At 38.2% G+C, this 18,204-nt stretch overlaps 1 protein-coding gene across 6 annotated transcripts in view; it reads left to right on the forward strand.

Moving 5' to 3' along the window:
* CENPC (centromere protein C) overlaps positions 1–18,204 on the forward strand; it is a 269,756-nt gene that overhangs the window by 212,353 nt on the left and 39,199 nt on the right. For 4 of the 6 annotated variants that reach the window (XM_055111478.2, XM_063603800.1, XM_034958722.3 and 1 more), the window contains 2 exons: positions 13,677–13,767; positions 15,991–16,395. In XM_055111478.2, coding sequence (XP_054967453.2) covers positions 13,677–13,767; positions 15,991–16,061 — 162 coding nt within the window. In that variant the 3' untranslated portion in view covers positions 16,062–16,395. Of the gene's footprint in view, positions 1–13,676; positions 13,768–15,990; positions 16,396–18,204 lie in introns of those variants that run through there. The other 2 variants (XM_063603799.1, XM_034958721.3) reach the window with 1 other exon arrangement.

Below are 18,204 nucleotides of genomic sequence, written 5' to 3' on the forward strand. Positions count from 1 at the left end.
TACTGAGTTAATGGAAATTATTAGAAAAGTATTCATACCCTGTGACCTGTGACTCATTTCTAGAAATTTTTCCCAGGGAAGTAATTTGGAAGTTCAGAGTGAGGGGTGCTGAACATATGTAGTTATTTATTGAATCATTGATGGTAATTGCAGAATTAGAAACCACTACAATGTGCTACAGGAAGAAAATGGTTATATTTTAATTTTGACTTAGTAATGGGATAAACCATTCTGTGATATAATAAACAGTTATACAGAACTTATGTGTTCCAGGCACTGCACTAAGCACATTAAAATTAGTTTGAGCATTTTATTTTGAAGAACAGCCATATATGAAGACCCTTGGGATAAATGTTTAAGCAAATATGCAAGATAAAAGTTCTTTGTATATAGTATCTATTTTTCTAACTAGAATTTAAAAATGTAAATAAAATCTTGAAGAGAATACATGTTTTACTCTGTGATTATGTAGTTATTTTAGTTGATTTTATTTCTTCTATATATTACCTTTAACTTTTTATAATGAAAATAAATGAAAATTAAAGCTGAAGTTTTTTTAATAAGACTCGTATTTTTACATTTTAAAACATGAAGCACACTTACAAATATATGCTTTTGAAAAAGATAATAAAAGGACAAGATGGAGAACCAGCATAGGCCATTAACTCTCTTTCAAACACTACTAGAGAATATTTAAAAGAGAAGAGTAGTAGGTTTATTAAAATCAAACTACAGAAGAATTTACATATTAATTATGAGAGCTGGTTGTAGAACTTCCCAGGAGACAAGAAGGAAATTAAAAAGTAGAAAATATTAAAGTTAAATAATGTAGAGAAGAGAGAAAAACATGCCTAAATTCAAATAATAAGAATTTCAGGAGAGAGAAAAAACCCAATGAAAAATGGTTGAGAATATTTTTAAAATTAGACAAATGTTTCAGAGCTAAAAAAACAAAAAGGTGACAGCAACCTACTTAAAAGAACCAGTTCCTTGGAGGAATGCCTGATTCTAGGCCTGAAACTGAGCTTGGAATCGATAGCAAACTACTAATCAGAAACCATTAAGATTGGGTCATGTTTCAGGTTCCAACTTGAAGATGCTACCACTGGCTGGCTAAGGATATGAAACTTGAGTATTAACAAGAATAACTTCAGTAGATTGATATGTATCAATTATATCTAAATCCATGAATTTCTAAGACTACTACTACTACTACTACAACAACAAAAATTTGTTACTGTTGGAGGATTCTAGGAAGCCAACTCACTTTAACAACTGATTCTGCCTTTTCTAAATAAACTGTGCTATTAGGTAATCAAATAATAGATGAGTTTGTTCTTATTAGAATAATATTCCAGCTAATGAGTGAAGAAGGAATGTTGGAGTTAAAATACCACCATTTGCAATCCCTGATAAGCTATTGGGATCTAGGCATCAAGGCTCAGTGGCTGACAGATAACTAAAAAGAATACAACCAAGCATTATGTGCCTCCTGATAGAAAAATACAACACTATCCAAGAAGTAGTCTTGCCAACCCCATGCCTTAAAAAAGAAAAAAAAAAAAAAAAACCCAAAAGCAAATACAAAACCTGAATCTGATCAAGTCTCTAGATTTAACTACCAGTTTACAAGAAATAAAGTGTGGTGAAATCTTTCAAATGATACCTGGGGATGTAGTCAGCAAAATCCACCTGCATGAAGATTTTTATGACAAACTGCTTAATGTTTTCAATAAATTAAATGTAAGAAATAAAAAAGAACCAGGTGAAACCTAGGGAATCAGGGTTTCTCAACCATGGCACTAGTAACATTTTTGATTAGATACTTCTTTGTTGTAGTGGGGGCCGTCCTGTAGGTAAGGCCCTGTAAGTAGAAGCTTACCTGGCCTCTACTCATTAGATTCCAGTACACCACTGTAGTTGTGACAAAATCAAATATGTCTTCAGAAATTGTCCGTTGTCCCTGAGAGGCAAAATCACCTTGATTGAGAACCACTAATATTGATTGAGAAATTTAAGAAACAGATCAACCAATCACTGTATGTGGTGCTAACCTGGATCCTGATTCAAAGAAATCCTTGAAGATATGTTTAACTGATGATTGGAAATTTGACTATTAACTAGATATTTGGTATTAAATATTTATTTTTTAAGTGTGATAACAGTATTGCGGTTATGTTTTTTAGAAGCACTTGATCTTTCAGTACATACTGAAATATTTGCAGATGAATTATGATACTGGGCATTTATTTTGAAATAAGATGGAGTGAGGATAGTAGACTCTGGCTTGGGCAGGTGGTTAGCATTAAGTATTCATGAGAGTTCATCATTCTATTTTTGTATGTTTCAAAAGCTTTCTTAATTAAATGTTTACAGAAATGAGGAGAGGTGTGCTTAGAAAACCAAATTGAATAGATGAGAAAAAAACACTAGAAATATATACTTTTTAGTATTACTTTTTTGTCTTTTTGATTAAGGCAAATTATTTTTGGATGTAATAACTTTTTTTGTCTTATTAAGTTATAAAAATACCTTTGAAACATTTCGGGGGGCTTTTTTCCCCATTTAGGGAGGCAGTATATCACAGTGATTAGGGAATGAATTCTGTAATCTAAATGCCTGAGTTCAAACTCCCCCCCTTTGCCATTTACATTGTGACCTTGGAAAATTACTTAACCTCTCTGTGCCTCAGTTTCTTCATCCATAAAAAGCTACTAAAGTAGTAGCTGTCTCATTAGTGGGCATATACATTAAGTGAATAAGAATAAAGTTCTCATAATACTGCTTGGTATAGAGTAAGTGCTATATAAGTGCTAGCTGTTATTGTTATTCTGGTATATTATGATCATTGTACAAAGTAGTAATAAAAAATAAGGAGGAGAAATAATTATCTGAGGCAAAACATTCTTGATGGATGTCTTAGTCAGATTGGGCTGCTATAATAAGAATACCATAGACTTTGATCTGTGTCTTTTATAAGGGCACTATTCCCATTCCTGAAGGCTCTGCACTCAGGACCTAATAACGTCCCAAATTCCCCACCTCCTGATCCCATCACATTGGGGGGGTTAAGATTCCAGAGTGTGAATTTTCAGGAGACAAACTAATTTCTAACAATGGCTGAATCTCAAAGTTTGAAGGCCTTATGCTGTTTATTTTAGTTGCTCAAAAAACCAGGTCACTGCCAGTGTGTGCTACCTATGTATAAAGTATAAAATTTGGCATGTTTGAATATGAAAGCCAACATGATTGAGAGATTTATCCTCTTTTACTTTCTTAGTCTTGATGCTTATTTAACATATGATTTTGAGGGGAATAGGGATTTAGCTTTTTGCTTTCTTTGATTCTTCAATCAGATTGAGTAGTTTGTTGTCCTAAGCATGTGACCTTTAAAGAGGCATGCATAAAGCCTAGGTATTTTTTTAGTGTAGGTGATAATCTTTTTGAGTTGGAGTCTCGCTCTGTCACCCAGGCTGGAGTGCAGTGGCGTGATCTCGGCTCACTGCAAGCTCCACCTCCCAGGTTCACGCCATTCTCCTGCCTCAGCCTCCCGAGTAACTGGGACTATAGGTGCCCGCCACCACGCCTGGCTAATTTTTTGTATCTTTCGTAGAGATGGGGTTTCACTGTGTTAGCCAGGGTGGTCTCGATCTCCTGACCTCGTGATCCGCCCACCTAGGCCTCCCAAAGTGCTGGGATTACAGGCGTGAGCCACTGCGCCCAGTGCAGTGATAATCTTTATAGTGTAGGTGATAATCTTTACAGTGGCTGTAGAATTTTCATAAGCCAGTAAGTAATAAGGAAAAACAAAATAAGGAAAAATAAAAGAAATCTCTTCCTGTATTACAATGGTCCCCATCCTTTTTGGCACCAAGGACTGGTTTGTGAAAGACAATTTTTCTTCCACAAAAATTGGTGGTGGCAGTGGGAGTTGGCATTAGATTTTCATAAGGAGCACACAACCTAGATTTCTCACATGCACATTTCACAATAGGGTTCATGTGCCTGAGAGAATCTAATGCTGCTGCTGATCTAACAGGAGGCAGAGCTCAGGCAGTAACACTCACTGGCGTGCTGCTTACCTCCTGCTGTGTGAGCCCATTCCTAACAGGCCACTGCCGGTAGCGGTCCCTGTCCTGGGGGTTGGGGACATCTGTATTAGTTTTCAGTTGCTGCTCTAACAAATTACAGCTATGAGTCACTGAGAAATGAGTCATTAAGCTATTTTGTCTTATGAACGTCATAAGATGATATAGCCTACTATGAACCTAGGCTATATAGGATACCCTGTTGCTTCTTTTTTTTTTTTTCTTTTTTTGAGACAGAGTCTTGCTCTGTCGCCCAGGCTGGAGTGCAGTGGCGCGATCTCGGCTCACTGCAAGCTCCGCCTCCCGGGTTCACGCCATTCTCCTGCCTCAGCCTCCCGAGTAGCTTCTGTACCTCAAACCTGTACAGCGTGTTTCTGTGCTGAATACTGTAGACAGTTGTATTTGTGTATCTAAATGTAGAAAAAGTACAATAAAAATGTGGCATAAAAGATAAATGTTACCCTTATAGGGCACTTACCATGAATGGAGCTTTCAGGACTGGAAGTGGTCCTGGATGAGTCAGTGAGTAAGTGCTGAGTAAATGTGAAGACCTAGGACATTACTGTACACTACTGTAGACTTTATAAATACTGTAGACTTAGGCCACACTAAATTCATAAACAGAATTTTTCTTTCTTCAGTAATAAACCTCATCTAACTGTAACATTTTCACTTTATATCCTTTTGTTGTTGTTAACTTTTGGACTCTTTTGTAATACTTAAAATTCAACCATACTGTTTGGCTGTACAAAAATATTTTATTTCCTTATTCTATAAGCTTTTTTCTATTTTTTTTTAACTTTTAAAACTTTTTTGTTAAAAAGTAAGACACAAACAGCACATCAGCCTTGGGCTACACAAGATTAGGATCATTATCACTGTCTTGCACTACCACATCTTGTCCCACTGTAAGGTCTTTGGGAACAGTAACACACATGGAGCTGTCATCTCCTATAATAACACTGCTTTCTTCTGGAATACTTCCTGAGGGACCTGCCTGAGACTGTTTCACAGTTAACTTTTTTTTTTTTTTAATATAAGTGGTAAGAGTACACTCTAAGGTAATGGATAAAAGTATAGTAAATACATAAGCCAGTGGCATAGTTGTTTATTATCATTACCAAGTGTTTTGTACTACACAAAATTGTGTTATATTTTATTTTTTACTTCAATAGGTTTTGGAGAACAAGTAGTGTTTGGTTACATAGATAATTTTTTTTTTTCTTTCATTGAGATAGAGTCTCCCACTGTCTCCAGGCTGGAGTGGCACGATATCAGCCCACTGCAGCCTCTGCCTCCCGGGTTCAAGCAATTCTCATGCCTCAGCCTCTCAAGTAGCTGGGATTACAGGATGTATTAGTCCCTTCTCATACTCCTATAAAGAACTGCCCAAGACTGGGTAATTTTGAAAGGAAAGAGGTTTAATTGACTCACAGTTCTGTGGGGCTGGGGGTGCCTCAGGAAACTTACAATTATGGCAGAAGGGGAAGCAAACATGTCCTTTTTCACATGGTGGCAGCAAGGAGAATTGCCAAGCGAGGGGGAAAAGCCCCTTATAAAACCATCAGATCTTGTGAGAACTCACTCTCATGAGAACAGCATGAGGGTAACTGCCCCCATGATTCAACTACCTCCCACTGGGTCCCTCCCATGACATGTGGGGATTATGGCAGCTACAATTCAAGGTGACATTTGGGTGGGGAGACAAAGCCAAACCATATTACAAGAGATTATTTATTTAGTGGTGATTTCTGAGATTTTGGTGCACCTATCACCTGAACAGTGAACACTGTACCCACCGTGTAGTCTTTTATCCCTCTCCTCCTCCCACCCTTCCCCCTGAGTCCTCAAAGTCCATTGTATCATTCTTATGCCTTTGCATCCTCATAGCTTAGCTCCCACTTATAAGTGAGAACATACAATGTTTGGTTTTCCATTCCTGGGTTACTTTATTAGAATGATGGTCTCCAACTCCATGCAGGTCGCTGCAAATACCATCCATTATTTCATTCCTTTTTATGGTTGAGTACTATTCTATGGTACATGTATACCACATTATCTACTTGTTGATTAATAGGCATTTGGGTTGGTTCCATATTTCTGCAGTTGCACATTATGCTGCTATAAATGTACGTGTGCAAGTGTCTTTTTCATATAATGACTCACTTTTCTTCTGAGTAGGTACCCAGTAGTGGGATTGCTGGATCAAATGGTAGATCTACTTTTAGCTCTACTAAGGTTTTCTGTAGCGGCTGTACTAGTTTACATTCCCACCATTAGTGTAAAATTGTTCCCTTTTCACTGCATCTAGGCCAACATCTACTATTTTTTGATTATGGCCATTCTTGCAGGAATGAGGTGGTATCTCATTGTGGTTTCGATTTGCATTTTCCTTATCATTAGTTATTGTTGAGCATTTTTTTGTGTGCTTCTTGGCCATTTGTATATCTTCTTTTGAGAATTGTCTATTCATGTCCTTAGCCCACTTTTTGATGAGATTGTTTGGTTTTATCTTGCTGATTTGTTTGAGTTCCATGTAGATTCTGGATATTATTCCATTGTTGCACAGACAGTTTGTGAATATTTTCTTTCACTCTGGGTTGTCTGTTTACTCTGCCGTTGCCTGTTTACTCTGCCAATTATTTCTTTGGCTGTGCAGAAGCTTTTTAGTTTAATTAGGTCCCATCTATTTTGTTTTTGTTGTGTTTGCTTTTGGATTCTTGGTCATGAAGTCTTTGCCTAAGCCAATGTCTGGAAGGGTTTTTCTGATGTTATCTTTTAGAATTTTCATGGCTTCAGGTCTTAGTTTCAAGTCTTTGATCCATCTTGAGTTGATTTTGGTATAAGGTGGCAGATGAGGATCCAGTTTTATTTTTCTACTTGTGCCTTACTGGTTATCCCAGCACCATTTGTTGAATAGGGTGTCCCTTCCCTACTTAGTGTTTTTGTTTGCTTTGTTGAAGATCAGTTGGCTGTAAGTATTTGGCTTTACTTCTGGGCTCTATTCAGTTCCATGGTCTATGTGCCTATGTTCATTTCAGTACTGTGCTGTTTTGGTAACTATATGTTTATAGTATAGTTTGAAGTCAGGTAATGTGATGCCTCCAGATTTGTTCTTTTTGCTTAGTCTTCCCTTTGGCTATGCAGGCTCTTTTTTGGTTCCATAATGAATTTTAGGATTGCTTTTTCTAGTTCTTTGAAGAATGATGATAGTATTTTGATGGGAATTGCATTGAATTTGTAGATTGCTTTTGGCAGTATGTCATTTTCACAATACTGGTTCTACCCATCCATGAGCATGGGATGTGTTTTCATTTGTTTATGTCGTCTATGATTTCTCACCTCTTTGGTTAGGTATATTCCAAATTATTATTATTATTTGTGGCTATTGTAAAAGGAGTTGAGTTCTTGATTTGTTTCTCAGCTTGGTCGCTGCTGGTGTATAGCAGAGCTATTGATTTGTGTACGTTGATTTTGTATCCTGAAAGTTTACTGAATTCACTTATCAGATCTAGGAACTTTTTGGATGAGTCTAGGGTTTTCTAGCTATATGATAATATCATTGGCAAACAGCAACAGTTTGACTTCCTCTTTTCTAGTTTGGATACACTTTATTTCTTTCTTTTGTCCGATTGCTCTGGCCAGGACTTCCAGTACTATGTTGAATAGAAGTGGTGAAAGTGGGCATCCTTGTCCTCTTTCAGTTCTCAGGAGAAACTTTTCAACTTTTCCTTGTTCAGTATGATGCTGGCTGTAGGTTAGTCATAAATGGCTTTTATTACCTTGAGTTATGCTCCTTCTATGCCGATTTTGCTGAGGGTTTTAATCATAAAGCAATGCCGGATTTTGGCAAATGCTTTTTCTGCATCTATTGAGCTGATCATGTGATTTTTGGTTTTAATTCTGTTTATGTGGTATTTCACATTTATTGACTTGCGTATTGACTTCTCTCTGTCTTTTGGAATCATTTCAGTTGGATTGGTACCAATTCTTCTTTGAATGTCTGATAGAATTCAGCTGTGAATCCATCTGGTCCTGGACTTTTTTGTTGTTGTTGACGATTCTTTTATTACCCTTTCAATCTTGCTGCTTATTATTGGTCTATTTAGAGTTTCTATTTCTTCTTGGTTTAATCTAAGAAGGTTGTGTATTTCCAAGAATTTGTCTCTTTTCTGATAGATAAATTGAATGTCTGATAGAATTCAGCTGTGAATCCATCTGGTCCTGGAATTTTTTTTTTCTTTTTCTTTTCTTCCTTTTTGAGACGGGGTTTTGCTCTTGTTGCCCAGGCTGGAGTGCAATGGTGCGATTTCAGCTCACTGTAACCTCCATCTCCCAGGTTCAAGTGATTCTCCTGCCTCAGCCTCCCAAGTAGCTGGGATTACAGGCATGTGCCACCAAGTCTGGCTAATTTTGTATTTTTAGTAGAGACAGGGTTTTGCCATGTTGGCCAGGCTGGTTTTGAACTCCTGACCTCAGGCAATCCACCTGCCTCAGCCTCCCAAAGTGTTGGGATTACAGGCATTAGCCACTATACCCGGCCTGGACTTTTTTTGTTGTTGACAATTCTTTTATTACCATTTCAATCTCATTGCTTGTTATTGGTCTTTTCAGAGTTTCTATTTCTTCCTGGTTTAATCTAGGGAGTTGTATATTTCCAGGAATTTATCTGTCTCATCTAGGTCTGGTTTGTATACATAAAGGTGTTCATATGAGCCTTGAATGATCTTTTGTCTTTCTGTGGTATTGGTTGTAATATCTCCCATTTTGTTTCTAATTCAGTTTATTTGGATCTTCTGTCTTCTTTGTTAACCTCACTAATGGTCTATCAATTCTGATTATATTTTCATTTAGTTCTACCAAATGGCCTGATCTTCATCTGCTGGGTTTAGGTTTTGTTTGTTTTTATTTCTCTAGCTCCTTGAGGTGTGACCTTAGATTGTGTATTTGTGTTCTTTCAGACTTTTTGATGGAGGCATTTAATGCTATTAACTTTCCTGTTAGCACTGCTTTTGCTGTATCTTAGAGGTTTTGATAGATTGTGTCACTATTATTGTTTAGTTCAAAGAATTTTTCAATTTTCATCTTTATTTCATTGTTGACCCAACAGTCATTCAGGAGGAGATTATTTAATTTCCATCTATTTGCTTGGTTTTGAGGGTTCATTTTGGAGTTGACTTCCAATTTTATTCGACTGTGGTCTGAGAGAGTACTTGATATAATTTTGGTTTTCTTAAATTTATTGAGACTTGATTTGTGGCCTCTCATACAGTCTATCTTGGAAAATGTTCCATGAGCTGATGAATAGAATGTATATTCTGCAGTTTTTGGGTAGAATGTTCTGTAAATATCTATTAAGTCCATTTGTTCCAGTGTATAGTTTAAATCCATTGTTTCTTTGTTGACTTTCTGTCTTGATGACCTGTTTACTGCTGTCAGTGGGGTATTGAAGACCTTCAGTATAAGTGTGTTGCCGTCTATCTCGTTTCTTAGGCCTAGTAGTGATTGTCTTATAAATTTGGGAGCTCTGGTGTTAGGTGCATATATATTTAGGATTGTGATATTTTCCTGTTGGACTAGTCCATTTCTTATTATATAATGGCCTTCTTTGTCTTTTTAACTGTTGTTGCTTTAAAGTCTGTTTTGTCTGATATAAGAATAGCTACTCCTGCTCTCTTTTGGTATCCATTTGCATGGAATATCTTTTACTACTTCTTTACCCTAAGCTTATGTGAATCCTTATGTGTTAAGTGAGTCTTTTGAGGACAGCAGGTACTTTGTTGGTGAATGCTTATGCATTCTGCCGTTCTGTATCTTTTAAGTGGAGCATTGAAGTCATTTATATTCAATGTTAGTATTGAGATGTGAGGTACTGTTCTGTTCATTGTGCTAGTTGTTGCCTGAATACTTTGGGTGTGTGTGTGTTTGTGTGTGTGTGTGTGTGTGTGTTTGTTTTATAGACCCTGGGAGATTTATCCTTTAAGGAGGTTCTATTTTGATATATTTTGAGTTTTTGTTTCAAGATTTAGAACTCCTTTTAGCAGTTGTTGTAGTGCTGGCTTGTTAGTGGGGATTTCTCTCGCCATTTGTTTGTCTGAAAAAGACTTTATCTTTCTTTCATTTATGAAGCTTAGTTTTGCTGGATACTAAAATTCTTGGCTGATAATTGTTTTATTTAAGGAGGATAAAGATAGGACCTCAGTCCCATCTAGCTTGTAGGGTTTCTGCTGAGAAATCTGCTGTTAATCTGATAGGTTTTTTAAAAATAGGTTGCCTGATGCTTTGGCCTCACAGCTCTTAAGATTCTTTGCTTTGTCTTGACTTTAGATAACCTAATGACTGTGTGGCTAGGTGATGATCTTTTTGCGATGAATTTTCCAGGTGCTCTTTGAACTTCTTGTATTTGGATGTCTAGATTGCTAGCAAGGCCAGGGAAGTTATCCTTGATTATTTCCTCAAATTTTCCCAAACTTTTAGATTTCTCTTCTTCCTCAGGAACACCAATTATTCTTATGTGTGGTCGTTTAACATAATCCCAAACTTCTTCAAGGCTTTGTTCATTTTTTTTTAAATTTATTTTCTCTTTGTCTTTGATTGGGTTAATTCAAAAGCCTTGTTTTTGAGCTCTGAAGTTCTTCTACTCGTTCGATTCTATTGTTAAAACTTTCTAATGTATTTTGCATTTCTCTAAGTATGCCTTTCATTTCCGGAAGTTGTGATTGTTTTTTATTTATGCTATCTATTTCTCTCGAGATTTTTTCATCAAAATCCTGTATTTTTTAAAAAAAATTCTTTAAGTTGGTTTTCATCTTTCTCTGGTGCCTCCTTGAGTGATGTAATAATCAACCTTCTGAATTATTTTTCTGGCAATTCAGAGATTTATTTGTTTGGATCTGTTGCTAGGGAGCTAGTATGATCTTTTGGGGGTGTTAAAGAACCTTGCTTTGTCACATTACCAGAATTGTTTTTCTGGTTTCTTCTCATTTGGGTAGACTGTGTCAGAGGAGACATCTGGAGGTCAAGCACTGCAGTTCAGATTCATTTGTTCCATGGAGTGATCCCTTGATGTGGTGCTCTCCTCCTTCCCCTAGGGATTATGCTTCCTGAGAGGCAGTCTGCAGTGATTGCTATTGCTCTTCTGTGTCTGGCTACCCAGCAGAGCTATGGGGCTCCAGGCTGGTACTGGGAAGTGCCTGCAAAGAGTCTTGTGATATGATCTGTCTTCAGGTCTCTCAGCCATGGATCTCAGCAGCTGCTCCAGTGGAGGTAGCAGGGGAGTGAAGCAGACTCTGTGACGGTCTTTGGTTGTAGTTTTGTTTAGTGTGCTGGTTTTCTTTAATATTGGTTGTGCTAGCAGGTGGCTGGCCACCAGCCAGGAGATGGTACTTTCAAGAGAGCATCTGCTGATACAAGGTTGCCACAGGTTGCCTGGGTAAGTATTCAGGTTTCTCAGGTGATGGGTGGGGCCTTATAGCTCCTGTCTTAGGCTACAGGGCAGTTAGAGAAAGACCATCAGGTGCAGGTAGGATTGATTAGGTGTGTCTGAGCTCAGACTCTCCTTGGGCTGAGCTTTCTGTGACCACTGTAGGGGACGAAAATATGGTTCCCAGGCCACTGGAGTTATGTTCCCAAGGGGATTATGGCTGTCTCTAGTACATCATACTGGTCACCAAGGAAGTGGGGGAAGCTGGCAGACTGGCCTCACCCAGCTCCCATGCAGCCAGGCTAGGCCAGTCTCACTCCTACTGTGCCCCACCAAACCAAGTTTGTATCCAGACAGCCAGTGAGCAGGACTGACATTTTGCGCTAGGCTATAAGTCTCCCTGCTGAGAAAGCAAGCTGGGCTTTCAGGCCCTGCCCCTTGCTGCCTACCCTGGCTTGTATCTGAACTTCCTATTCGCCCTTCCCCCAATTCTGCCCAGGAAAATTCACGCTTCATCAAAATTATTTAAAGTTCAGCTGGAAGTTTCCTTCTTTCTGTGGTCCTCCCCCAGTTCCACTGGCAGCCATCCCCAAGGAACCCTATGAGATAAAGTCAGAAATGGCTTCCTTGGGCTTCCTTGGAAACCAGGAGTACTTACAGGGCTCTTCCTGCCTCTGCTTCTACTATTATATTTCCCTTGGCTCTCTCAATTCGTTTCAGCTCTAGGTAAGGTTAAATCCTTCTCTCATGACCTGGATTTTCAGCTTCCCCAGTAAGGATGTGTTTGGAGGCAGACTTTCCCCCCTTTCACACTTTGGGCACTCACGGTTGTTCAGCTGTCTCATGGAGTTTGCAGCAGCAAGCCATTTCTTTCAAAGAGTCTGTGAATTCTTTCAGTTTTCTTGGTATGTTCCTGCAGTAGTTCTTCTGGCAAAAAAGTTCATGTGAGTTTCCACATGCTGTTCTGTCCATCTGAGTGGGAGCTGCAAGTTAGTCCTACTTTCTATCCTCCACTTTTTCCTGTATGTGCTATACTTTTATGTGACTGGCAGTTCAGTAGATTTATTTACATCAGCATCACCACAAACATGTGAGTAATGCTTTTCACTGGGACATCATGATGGCTGTGAGGTCACTAGGCAATACGATTTTTTTAATGCCATTGTAACCTTATAGGACCACTATCATGTAGGCAGTTTGCTGTTGACTGAAACATCGTTAGGCAGTGCATGACTGTATCACAGATTTAATGGCTTAATACTCTTGGGCTGGGCGCGGTGGCTCACACCTGTAATCCCAGCACTTTGGGAGGCCGAGGCGGGCGGATCACCAGGTCAGGAGATCGAGACCATGGTGAAACCCCGTCTCTACTAAAAATACAAAAAAAAATTAGCCAGGCGCGATGGCGGGCGCCTGTAGTCCCAGCTACTCAGGAGGCTGAGGCTGGAGAATGGCATGAACCCTGGAGGCGGAGCTTGCAGTGAGCCTAGATCGCCTCACTGTACTCCAGCCTGGATGACAGAGTGAGACTCCGTCTCAAAAAACAAGAAACAATACTCTTGTATTATCTGTCTCACAGTTATGTAGAGAGAACCATGAGCTTGACCAGGTATTCTCTTTAGAGTATTACAAGACTGGAATCAAGATGTTGACAGGTTTGTATTTCTTTCTGGAGGCTGTAAGGACGAATCTGCTTCCAGTCTCGTTCAGACTGTTGGCAGAATTCAGTTTTAAGTGGTTGTGGGACTGAGGTTCCCATTTCCTCACTGGCTGTTGGCCAGGGTGTCATTCTTAGTTTCTAGAAATAACTCATGTTTCTTGGCATATGGCCCCACATCTTTAGTGCCAGCAACGGTGCAAGTCCCTTTCATGCTTCAAATTTCTGTGACTGTTCCTTCTGCTTCGTTTCTTCTCTGCTTCCAGCAGGAGAAAGTACTCTATTTTTAAGGGCTTAATGTGATTAGATTGGGCCTACCTACATTATCAAAGATAATCTCCCCATCTCAAGGTCCCTTTTGCCATGAAATTTAATGTATTTACAAGTTCTGGAGATTAAAGCCAGCACATTTGTGGGGAGTCATTATTCTTCCCACTATATTTTAAGGTTCCTTTGGAGTATTATCATGGTTCAATTTTGAATGAGATTTTTATTTTTATTTTTACAGGTTTTTTATGTTAACTTTGGTGACCTTTTGTGTACTTTACATGAAACACCTTATATATTAAGTACTGGGGATTCGTTCTATGTTCCTTCAGGTAAGACAATTTATTTCACTTAGACAACATGTATATAGTTGTTTTTGGGCACTATGGAAATGGAAGCCACAGTGGTCAAAATGAAGTGTGATATGACTGATGGATGTCAGAACAATTTGGTACATATTTTCCTTTCATTTGATCATTAGGTAAGTGTATTAGCATTTTCTGGTGGTTTTTTTTGTTTTCGAGACAGAGTCTTGCTCTGTCACCCAGGCTGGAGTGCAGTGGCACGATCTCAGCTCACTGTAGCCTCCACCTCCTGGGTTCAAGCGATTCTTGTGCCTCAGACTCTCGAGTAGCTGGGACTACAGGCACGAACCACCACATCCGGCTACTTTTTGTATTTTTAGTAGAGACGGGATTTTGCTATGTTAGCCGTAACAGATCACCTGAGCTCAAGTGATCTGCCCACCTCGGCCTCCAAAGTGCTATGATTACAGGTGTGAGCCACAGTGCCCAACCAATTAGTGTTTTGATACATGAGAACAAGAGTTGTTTACTACTGAATATGAAAATATTGGCTGGGCATGGTGGCTCATGCCTGTAATACCAGCACTTTAGGAGGCCAAAGTGGGCAAATCACAAGGACAGGAGATCGAGACCATCCTGGCTAACACGGTGAAACCCCATCTCTACTAAAAATACAAAAAAATTAGTTGGGCGCGGTGGCGGACACCTGTGGTCCCAGCTACTCTGGAGGCTGAGGCAGGAGAATGGCATGAACCTGGGAGGTGGAGCTTGCAGTGACCAGAGACTGCACCACTGCACTCCAGCCTAGGGGACAGAGTGAGACTCGGTCTCAAAAAAAAAAATACATTTATGTATATAGTCAGCAGATATGTTGTATTACAGAGGAGAACAAAAATTATTTACCCCATGTTATCTCTAAGAAATTATGTTTTTAGAACATTATTTTAAACAGTTTCAAGAATGGTATGCTTCATCAGCTATCGAACAGCAGAAGTTATTGTAAATAGGCATTTTAATCCACTTGTCATTCATTCACTCATTCAACAAGTATGATTAAGAGACTACTATGGGCCAGGTGCAGTGGCTCACACCTGTAATCCCAACATTTTGAGAGGCTGAGGAGGACTTGAGGTGAGGAGTTCGGGACCAGCCTGGGCAACCTAGGGAGACCCTGTGTCTACAAAAAATGCAAAAGTTAACCAGGCATGGTGATGCACACCTATAGTCCTAGCTCTCGGGGGGCTGGGACAGGAGGATTGCATGAGCCCAGGAGTTCAAAGTTGCAGTGAGCTGTGATTGTACTACTGCACTCCAGCCTGGGTGACAGAGCAAGACTCTGTCTCAAAAACAAAAACAAAACAAAGTGTCTACTATGTCCATGTATTGCTGCAAGATTTGGGATATATAAATGAACAAAACAGGCAAAAATCCCTGCTTTTATAGAGCTTACATTCTGTTGGAAGGAGACAATAATAATAGCCATACTTGCATAATCCTTAGTATGTCAGCACTGTTGTGAATACTTTCTCAATTTCTAATATATAGAAAGTCACAGTGATAGTACTCAATTCTAATACGCCTGTCACATGTGATACTTGCGGTCCATCTGTATTTCACTTTTGCTGTTATTTGTTACCTCATTTATTTAAGAGTAGCATTTGCCTTTTTAAAATTTTGAGATTTTGGCCGGGCGCGGTGGCTCATGCCTGTAATCCAAGCTCTCAGGGAGGCAAGAGGCAGGAGGATAGCTTGAGCCCAGGAGTTCGAGACCTGCCTGGGCAATATAGCGAGACCCCGTTCTCCAGAAAAAGAAAAAGAAAAAAAAACAAAACAAAAGACAAAAAATAAATAAATAAAATTTTGAGATTTTATTCTACTTAACATTGTACCTTTTATATTCATCTATATATGAGTATGTCTGGTTAGAGGAATCCACAGCAGTTCTGTAGACCTAATAAAGATTGGTTTCAGAAAGAGATTTTCTTTTCTTACACTCTCGACTGATTCATCTCCGTATTTATTTTCATAACGATGTGAAATTTATATTTCTGTTCTCTCAAGCCTCATCTGGATCACGTGTCATGGTTAGCTGTTGATGTAGTTCATGGAATTAAATAAGTTACTTTAGGTTAGGTGAATTGTTTTTATCTTGTGTCCTATACTACAACTGTCAGGTGATGACTACATACTTAATCAAAAAGAATGATTCATATGTAAATAATTTTTATTTTCTTATCACTTTACTTTTAGGTAACTATTATAACATCAAAAATCTCCGGAATGAGGAAAGTGTTCTTCTTTTTACTCAGATAAAAAGATGAAAGATCAACCAACCTTAAATATATGTATGTATATATGTATATATGAAAAACAGTTTGTATAGTTGGAATATTTGTCTTTGTAATTACTTGTGATGTTTTAAAATAAAAATTTTATTCAGTTTTGTGTAGACTTGTATTTGATAAACATTTCTAACTCACATGTTTTTTCTGATTTTTCAGTGACTGTACATAATAGCTTGTAGCGATGTCCATATTTATGATATTATTTTTATAATTTGACAAGAATACGAAAATGAAATATAGAACATTTCTGTGTCAAAAGAGACCTGATTAATATGTCTACTCATTAAAAAACATCTTTTCCAAATACTAATTTTAAATCATTTATTATTAAATAATCCAATGGGAGAGAACTGTGATAAAAGGCATGTTTGTATTAATTTCCTAGAACTGCTGTAACAAAATACCACAAAATGAGTGACTTAAAGCAACAGAAATTTATTATCTCAGTTCTAGAGGCTAGAAGTCTGAAATCAAGGTGTTGTCAAGGCCGTGATGTCTTTGAAAACCTGTAAGGGAGAGAATCCTTCCTTATTCCTAACTTCTGGTGGTTTACTGGCAATTTCTGGCATTCCTTGGCTTGCACCGGTAGCATTTCAATCTACTTGCATTATCACATGGTATTCTCACCTTGTGTGTCTGTGTTGGCATGACATCTATTTAGTATATTACATGTAAATGTTTTTCCATTATGCTTTTTGGTTCATATTTTCTGTTGGAGGCAGTGTCCTTCGCCATTGCTTTCTGTGTGTGGCCTCAACTTTCCCTTTTTAATATCAATCAATAAATCTAAGCTAAAAATTCTAATCAAGGTTTTTGGTATGGTTAGCATATAATTCTCATTAACTCTGAAGAAATTGATGTTTCACGGTAAAAATATTTTTAGGCCAACTCCCTTTTCAGGTCTTATTTAACCATTAAATACACACATTCAAAGCAACTCTGGTGTAGGACTTAGGAAGAATGAAGTGTGATGGCTCTTTTTTTATACTTTATAATTTTCTATTGTGATTTCTCTTTTATTGAGTCATTTTTAATTTTTTTTTTTACTTTTATTTCTTTGAATATATTTGTTATGAAGTCTTATTGAAGGCTTGACTAATCAAGTATCTGGGCCCATACAGATTTAGTTTTCACTGAATGCTTTTTTTCCTTTAGTATATTTCACTTTCCTATGTTTTTACATGTCTAATAATTTTTGGTTGACAGCTGGACATTTTAGGTAGCATATTGTAGCAACTCAATTTTGTTTTATATCTAAGGGATTTGTATTGTTTTAAATTTAGCATTTTGACTGGACTCAAATTGTGGAATCTATCTTATATATGATGTGAAGTTATTGCTGTCTGTGCTCAGTTTTTAAGTTCTTTATTTCAATATTTATTCTTGCTTGCTAGGGGTAGTTCCTGTGTCTGCATAGCTTAGCAGTCAGCCAATCATTTGGACAAAGGTTAAGATCAAACACTTGAGTCTATAAGCCTTCTACCCACTGTTGGTTGTTCTGTGTGGGATGGGGGATGCATTCAGTGTAGGAGGCAGTTCCCAATTCCCCTTGGTTTTTACATTTGCCATGCTCTCTTGAGTCTCCCCTGTGCATGCATCATTTCAGTTTGCCAAAGATGTTTGGAGAGCTCATGTTACCCTTTTCTGCCCTTCTGTTTCCAGGACCTTGTTAAATTTCTGGCTGCTCTGTTGCTCTTCAAGAACTAGGACTGTAACCTTTGGTTAGCAACTACAGATACTCCTTGTCCATTCCTAAGTGATTTTTTTACTTTTGACTTACAAAGCTGTAGGTTTATACCTCTGCTGTAAATCAAGACTCCTCTTACAGCAAAATTGCTAGTTTTTCAGTTAGCTACAGCCAGACAAAACTGTAGTTTTTACCAATCAACCTAGGGGTGGGTGAGACCTCACTCAAGGAGGCCACAGATTCCAACAGTTCTTTTCCAAAGCTTTAGCAATATTTTTTCTTTATTTTCTTTTTTCTTTTCTTTTCTTTTCTTTTTTTTTTTTTTTTTTTTTTTTGAGGCAGAGTTTCACTCCTGTTGCCCGGGCTGGAGTGCGATGGTGTGATCTCAGCTCACTGCAACCTCCACCTCCCGGGTTCAAGCAATTCTCCTGC

The sequence above is a fragment of the Pan paniscus genome, chromosome 3, assembly GCF_029289425.2.
Source record: "Pan paniscus chromosome 3, NHGRI_mPanPan1-v2.0_pri, whole genome shotgun sequence".
NCBI classification, from domain to species: domain Eukaryota; kingdom Metazoa; phylum Chordata; class Mammalia; order Primates; family Hominidae; genus Pan; species Pan paniscus.